We start from the raw sequence: 6,876 nt of genomic DNA, 5'->3' as shown, positions 1-6,876 counted from the left end.
GCGCTGGCTGGTCTGGAGGGTGTACATCGTGGGCTTCGTCTGCTGGAGAAGACATCAAGCAGCAAGTTGGAACCTCGCAGACAAGGATAGATGGCGAAGATTGTGGGGGGAGCGGTACAACTTGGTGTGATCATTTCACTCTTGATTGCCTCGGACATGATAAGCCATTCTGGGTCAATAACGAATTCCTATCTCATCTGACCCACGTTCGAGAGATAAGGATCGTTGATAGCCAGGCCGAGAGAGCCAAGATGTCGTCAGGGCCCTCGACGTTCTGATTGCACTCGGCTGAACGTCAGTACAGCCTGAGAATTCGAAGATAAGAAAGCGAGCCCCCAGAAACATCGAGCACTCACGCATATATTCATGAATTGAAGTTGACAACGCACCAGGAACATTCAAATAGCAGCATGCGCATGTGGTGTAGTTCCTTATCTCCATTCAATCGACAGCAATTCATGTCATGATAAGCTCGAGGCCCTGAAAAAAAAACATATCCGAGTCAGTCTACGCCTTTGGCACGGGTTGAAAATGATGAAAGGGAGAAGCCGTAAGGACAAACAATTTATCTTTAGTTACACCGCATAGCTGCATCCTTACATGCTGATCATGACGATACGGACAAGAATTTCACACCAAGTTCACACCCGCAAAAATACTGAACTTGCGACTTGCGATATCAAGAATTACCAAAAGCGGAACTCTGTAAAAACTAAAGATCTGGAAACTCGTAATCATGAATTTCCAGCATGCCGGACAACAAAGTGCTGAATAGTGATGGATATATTGTGGGATGAGTGGAGAGGGGAATATGCAAGTGCAACCAAGAACCGTGTTCACCCATCTAAATACTAGGATCAGAGCAGTAGAATATCGTCTATCAATAATATTAAGACGTGTCCAACATCCAAACATCTCAAGCCGTCTGTGAGATACGAAATTTAGTTCAAATGTCTGTCTGTCAAACATGACCACGTACCTCCTTCTTGAGCCATGTAATGAGGTCATTCCTGTCCTTTTCCTTCTTAAGACCAGCAAAGGCCATCTTCGTACCAGGAATATACTGTAATACCGACCCGTCAGGACAGATCCTCCACCAAACTGAGAGAAACCGACCTTTTTAGGGTTCTCGAGGTAGTCGAAAAGAGTGTCCTCGCTCCACGTCACACCTTTGTTGATGTTTGCAGCCGTATACGAGAAACCTTCGACCTGACCGGTCTTACGACCAAAGAGACTGGCAAGAGGTCAGCCACGTCAGCAATCGCTCCCAACGAACAACTTACCCATGCAAGTTGGGGCCAACCTTGTTAGGTTCGCCGGCACCGGTGGTGTGGCATTGGAGACATCTCGTCTTGAACAGAGAAGCACCTTTGTCAAGGTCACCTACACAAAGTACAAGATCTCATGGTCAGCCACGACGCGTTTACCATGCAGCCTCACACTAGAACTCACCTGCAGCGTAAGGCATTATGATAATCTATGAAAAAAAGGAAAGGACAAGAAGATTATACAAGTAACCGTGAACACGTAGAAAGAGGACGGAGATGAAGGTGAAGGGTGACGCTGCAGCTTAAAAATTGTTTTGGCCTTCCGATCGAGCCGATGCGAATTGCCGGTTTTCTCCGTTGACCAGCCAATCGGATTCTTCCGATTTCGGCGAATTGGCCTCGGAACGGGTTCATCGAACTAGCGCTCGGCGATGCAGAGCTCGGCTTCAGTCACCTGACTTTTGCTCACTGCGACATCCACCACAGCTATCGTAGCGCTCAGCAACATTGTTGTTCCTCTATTCCGGTGTTCGCGAGGAACGAGCAGAAGTGTCCTTCATACATACACGATGACCGCAGCTGGCCGCAAGCTATCAGAAACATCGAGGCGATGTCCGTCGTGGGGGTAGTGCGGCACGGGCGTCCATCTCACCACCTCACCATGCAACAGCGGCGTTTGATGATAGATACAGAAACACTAAATTTACATCTGAACAAATGGCAGTGGAAAGAACAAGACCTGGGAGAACACTATCAAATTCTAACCTCCCTACACGCGCCGCAAAACTACGCCTGAAGTCGCTCAGGCCATCGAGGCCTTCGTATGTCTCGAGTGGATCCCCAGGCAAGCCATATAATGGTCAACATTCCGAGAGTCAGTGTTAAGCTATGCACGGTTATCAGATGAATTCACTGTTGTGTGAGAAATAGGTATTTATATCACTCACATCTCCACGATCGCAAGAGCTAATATCAATAGGTATTTCAGTCAGTCTCACCATAAAACTAAGTAGTTTCACATACCTAATATCGCTTTCGTTTGACCGCGATATACGTATACTAAGTCTTCGTAGCTTCCTTCAATGACGGATTCGCTCAGGAGCGCTGCACCAGCAATCCAGAAGGTCCACGTTATCAGGACCCAGATTGCTTGAGCACCGATAGATGCAATTGGATGCTTAGACCAAAGTGGATCCAAGAAGAACAATGTATAAGTGCCTGCGGTCACAGTAGTCCAACAACTTGCAACACTATGAAAGAACTAAGTACGAGTGCTTCGTTTTTCTTTTGGTGTTCGACTCACAGTAGGAGCCGAATGCCGTTTCGAGTCATTGGACTAGGCTGATTATCGTTGAAGCGATATTGAAGTAATAACCAACTGACAATGGCAGCCTATCATTCGTGAGCATATAATCACATCGCTCATAAACCAATCTCACCTCTGCCAGACTACTAAAAACCAGAAACACATATACAGCTGCAAAAGGCGCAGATAAAACACAGAGCGCTAGAGCATTTATTGATTTTCATACCTGGACCATATTGCTGCAAACGTGCACCAGATACCTTATTGATCGGTCTGGGATGCCGTTTGGAATGTCTGTATAGCAAATACAGGGGGCAAAAGTAAATCAAGGCAAACATGGGTGCAACTACGGCTATGACGGTCGATGTTGCCGTTGCATAATTTTGGGACTTGGAAATGCCTGTATTGGGCTCAGGCCAACTTGGAGTTGGATCGCTTGGAATGGCTAATGATCCAGTTGTCATCGCCAGGATGACACAGATACAGGAAGCCAATGGTAACGTTCCGCCCAGCTTTCAAATGATGTCAGTATGTGCTACGGAATATATTCATTATCCCGATAGACGAACCGGAATATGCTTTGGGTATGACATCGAAATAGTGTGATGAGCACTCAAAAGTACAATGTCAGGGGGAGAACAAGATTGGGGACGTTCAAGCAAAATGAGAGTATAGCTTCCCCCAGCTAGTCGACCCGTCATTTAGTCTTAACTTTGCAATGGGGATTGCAGGGTCTACCATGCTGTTGCAGTCTGGTAGAGAACGTGTGGCGAATCACTGCGAGTATGTCCGTCTTACCTGACAAAAGGTTCGACGTATGGGGTAGATCGGCGTGCATCATTGTAGCGTTGATCTACCACACGTGCGCAGATTGACATACTGCCCCGGGTGGCGTTACTTTAGGGGTGCAATCTTAAATTTCTTGACAATAGGTAGAAATTGGAGGCCATCGAAAACGCAATGTATCATAACAAAGGTATCAACTTTCACTCATGGGAGCCCAGTGGCTCGACAGTATTACTACACGAAGCAGCTCGCAGTCCGAGGTCATAATTGTTAAAGCAGACAGCGCACAAGAAAGGTAGGTCATTACTCATCAGAAACTAAAAGGTAGCACCTCCGTAAACCTTAGACACGTAAGGGAATCACCAGCCAAAGTGAGGGAAGGGGTTCTTCATGAAATTCACTTTCAAGTCCAAGCATACCATATCTTCATCATCAGCAGTGTAGCCCCTAACACTGACTTTGAACGCAGCTATAAAATCACATTAACATTAGCGAGAGGAATGATCAGAAAAATGCAGACCTCTGGGTATCTCTTTGGGTAAAGCGACAGTGTGCGAGACGGTATAGTCACCCTTGTCAACAGGGCATTGAATGCTGGCATTCGCACCACGACTGATACATATCGTAAGCATCTATCAAGAAAAGTGCGTGGCAATCAACTTACGCCTCCTCACAGATATCGAACGTCTTTGAGAGCAACTTGACAAGGCCAAGTTTGACTACTACATCGGCATAAGCGCCCTCCTAATAGAAGCGAGTCAGCGAAAACATAAAAAACAACTATGAATTGGCGCGCCTCAATGACATCCTGTGCAGTCCCTACTACAGTAACAGTCAGGTCTTGACCGGGCTGAGGCGGGTCGGGTGATACGGCAATTGACTTGATTTGTATGAGGTCCGACGGAAGACCTGAAGACAAACTGTAAGTAAAATCCAATGAACCAATAAAAGCCGCTGCTGACCGCAGTTAGTATACTCCCACCCGTCCGTGGTATGCACTGGTTGATCTGTAAGAGCCTGCTGCTCCACCAAAGGATTCGCACCGCTGAAACCAGCAAGAGCGACACATAGGAGAGATATAAGGGCAAGACGAGCCATGGCAAAGAAGAAAATGGCGCTGAAGGAAAATAGCTTGCGAGTTGAAGGATCTGAGTAGCAGACTCGAACCAGACTTAGAGGGAAGCGGGGCTTCAAATGGTCGGGCGGGCGGATCCTTATGACATTGTAGGAACCGAATACTCGGAGCTTGCCGGTTCAGGCCATTCAGCTGCATTCAGCCTTGTTCCAGAATGTTGGAAGAACTCGCGTACAGATCACAAAGAATCCTTTAGCACGAATGCACCATTGATTTTTTTAGAGCATGAGGGCATATAACATGCGAACAACAGACGTAAATCATAACTACTCCAAATGATGCATAACATGGACGTGTAAGTCATTCCACCGCTCAACAAATTTAGGGAGCGAAAAGACTGCTTAAGAAGGCCTCCCCAGCAGCACGGGTGGGCTTGGGCTTCTTGCCAGTTCCGTTCTCCTTTTTGGCCTTGATACGCTCCTGCTTGACTGTGGGAGAAGTTTAGACATATGTGTGATGATTGCATGGAAGAAAACTTACGGAGCTCTTGCCTGCGCAGAGTCTTCGCGTAAGGGTTCAAGCGGAAGAGAACAGCCTTGTTGACGAGAGGGTTCTTCTTCTGCGTCCATGGACGCTTTTGAATCTTGGCGTTAGCGGGACGAACAACAGACTGGATTTCAGTGCTGTTGATCAGGCGCGTAACATCAGGGTTGGTAATCTTAGCAGTAGGCAAACTACAACGACGAAATTAGTGATATTCAAACATTATGAGAGGGTGTTCGCACAGGTAGTCTTTCTTGTACAACGAGGCCTTTTCGAAAGTGCCAAACACTTCATCAAGAAGTCCGAAAGCACCCTCGGTCCAGATGACGAAGCGACCCAAGTGACCACCAGGGGCCAATTGGAGGAGGTTAAGACGACGGACGTTGACGAGCTCAACACCAGGCAAGTTACGGAACGCCTTGACGATACCCTTGTCTTCGTTGAAAACGACGAGAGGACCACGACGTTGGCGGTATCTGCGGTTGCGCATCTTACCCTTGCCAGCACGGAGTTTGCGAGAGTTGGACACCTTGCTGACATCACTGTAAGCCTTAAGGCTCTTCAACACGGCAACAGCCTCTTTGGTTTTTACGAGGGACTCGACGGCGGAAGAAACGACAAGGGGAACTTCTTCGATCTCCTCGATGCGGTGACCACGAGCAAGGACAAGGGAAGGGAGAGCAGATGCAGCGAGAGCAGAGACGACAGCAAAGCGGCGCTGGTTCTGGTTGACCTTGACGTGCCATTTACGCCAAGTCTTAGTAGGTGCGAACATACGACCACCACGGCACATGTTACCAAAGGCAGCCTTGGGACGAGGTTAGTACAGAAACTTTGACCTCCAAGGGAGGTGATTACCTGGCCAGAGCGGTGAGTTCCTCCACCACCAACACGGGGAATACGAGCGACGGCACGACCGGTACCCCAAGATTCAGCACTAGTTTGGTGACCAGCCTTTTCGCTGACGGCATAGGCCTGTCTCCTGTTCTTAGCGATGCTCTCTAAAGATGCATAGGTCAGATGGCTCAGATTCCAGACGATCTCTTGCAATCACGTACTGTGTACTTGTGCAACTACATCGAGCCTGATGGGAGCGGTCAAAACCGCAGGGAGAGGAAGAGAGGTCGAAGCCTCTGCAAACATAAGACTTCAGTATCTGATTCATACTTGTAGACAACGATAAGCTCACCTCCCGAGGTGGAACGGACGTTAACGGTGGGTCTGGAGGCCATTGCTGATATTCTTGAGGTCTTGAAGCTGAGGCTAACTGTGGCTGCTACCTTGAATGTTGATGGAGGACAAAATAAGGTTTGGTAGGACCAAGCCTCATGCAAGCATGCGTAAACAAACTCGGGAGGTGGCCACGGGCCGAGAAGCGGCGTTTCTCGGCGCTCTCAGTCCACCACGTTGTTTCAAGTTGTTCATCCGAGCGTGCGCGCTATCATTCACAGATTCATGAATTTGGTTATCTGCAGCCGACTTGTCGAGCTCTAAGCTTCCAAGGCTAGTGTGTTCAATCATCAGCCTGAAACTCACGAACTTATGACTACAACTGATAATGAAAATTCAAACCGAAAGTACAATTTCCTTTGTTATGGGGACTAACATGTCAAGTTCTTACAGTTAGCTGATGAAAGTTGATGCTCAAAACTTTGTTCGTCCGTCGTAAGCCATCTCACTTTGAATTAAATCAAACTAAGCATCCACTTATCTCGGTTTCGCAGTAACCTTATCATGAGGCTATTCCTGTCGCCTGATGCGGTGGATACAAGCCCTTGATCTAGATTCCATCCTTATCTATGACTTGGTTGTGCCGAGACACAACTTCTTATCTCTTACACGAAAACGATAACAATGTTGGCACCAATGCGCTTCGCTCAAGCCTATTCTTTCAGGAG

The 6,876-nt window shown here is 47.6% G+C and overlaps 5 protein-coding genes across 5 annotated transcripts in view; all 5 read right to left on the bottom strand.

Moving 5' to 3' along the window:
• NiR (putative NAD(P)H-nitrite reductase) overlaps nucleotides 1–158 on the bottom strand; it is a gene marked incomplete at both ends in the record, with an annotated part of 6,260 nt that extends 6,102 nt beyond the window's left edge. Inside the window, one exon of the mRNA XM_007318208.1 lies at nucleotides 26–158. Within this exon, the coding sequence (XP_007318270.1) occupies nucleotides 26–158 (133 nt within the window). The remainder of the gene's footprint in view (nucleotides 1–25) is intronic.
• Nucleotides 159–656: 498 nt separating this feature from the next.
• Nucleotides 657–1,540, bottom strand: CYTC2 (cytochrome C protein, CYTC2; the record flags this gene model as incomplete). The annotated part of the gene is made up of 5 exons (XM_007318207.1): nucleotides 657–925; nucleotides 980–1,063; nucleotides 1,117–1,234; nucleotides 1,284–1,383; nucleotides 1,453–1,540. The coding sequence occupies 5 exons, from the start codon at nucleotides 1,466–1,468 to the stop codon at nucleotides 917–919; spliced, it is 327 nt and encodes a 108-aa protein (XP_007318269.1).
• A 514-nt stretch (nucleotides 1,541–2,054) lies between these two features.
• Nucleotides 2,055–3,038, bottom strand: SERLADRAFT_369483 (uncharacterized protein; the record flags this gene model as incomplete). The annotated part of the gene is made up of 5 exons (XM_007318206.1): nucleotides 2,055–2,154; nucleotides 2,216–2,217; nucleotides 2,356–2,518; nucleotides 2,572–2,646; nucleotides 2,770–3,038. 5 exons carry the CDS (start codon nucleotides 3,036–3,038, stop codon nucleotides 2,055–2,057), a joined length of 609 nt encoding a protein of 202 aa, XP_007318268.1.
• Nucleotides 3,039–3,514: 476 nt separating this feature from the next.
• Nucleotides 3,515–4,523, bottom strand: SERLADRAFT_467241 (uncharacterized protein; the record flags this gene model as incomplete). The annotated part of the gene is made up of 5 exons (XM_007318205.1): nucleotides 3,515–3,829; nucleotides 3,881–3,972; nucleotides 4,025–4,104; nucleotides 4,157–4,269; nucleotides 4,323–4,523. 5 exons carry the CDS (start codon nucleotides 4,456–4,458, stop codon nucleotides 3,720–3,722), a joined length of 531 nt encoding a protein of 176 aa, XP_007318267.1.
• A 158-nt stretch (nucleotides 4,524–4,681) lies between these two features.
• On the bottom strand, nucleotides 4,682–6,268 carry SERLADRAFT_467238 (uncharacterized protein; the record flags this gene model as incomplete). Its single annotated transcript, XM_007318204.1, has 6 exons — nucleotides 4,682–4,923; nucleotides 4,976–5,169; nucleotides 5,221–5,786; nucleotides 5,837–5,979; nucleotides 6,037–6,111; nucleotides 6,168–6,268. The coding sequence occupies 6 exons, from the start codon at nucleotides 6,208–6,210 to the stop codon at nucleotides 4,817–4,819; spliced, it is 1,128 nt and encodes a 375-aa protein (XP_007318266.1).
• Between the last annotated feature and the right edge of the window lie 608 nt (nucleotides 6,269–6,876).

Source organism: Serpula lacrymans, assembly GCF_000218685.1.
Source record: "Serpula lacrymans var. lacrymans S7.9 unplaced genomic scaffold SERLAscaffold_7, whole genome shotgun sequence".
NCBI classification, from domain to species: domain Eukaryota; kingdom Fungi; phylum Basidiomycota; class Agaricomycetes; order Boletales; family Serpulaceae; genus Serpula; species Serpula lacrymans.
The sequence above is the reverse complement of the archived record's forward strand: the minus strand, read 5'-3'. Positions and strand labels throughout refer to the sequence as shown.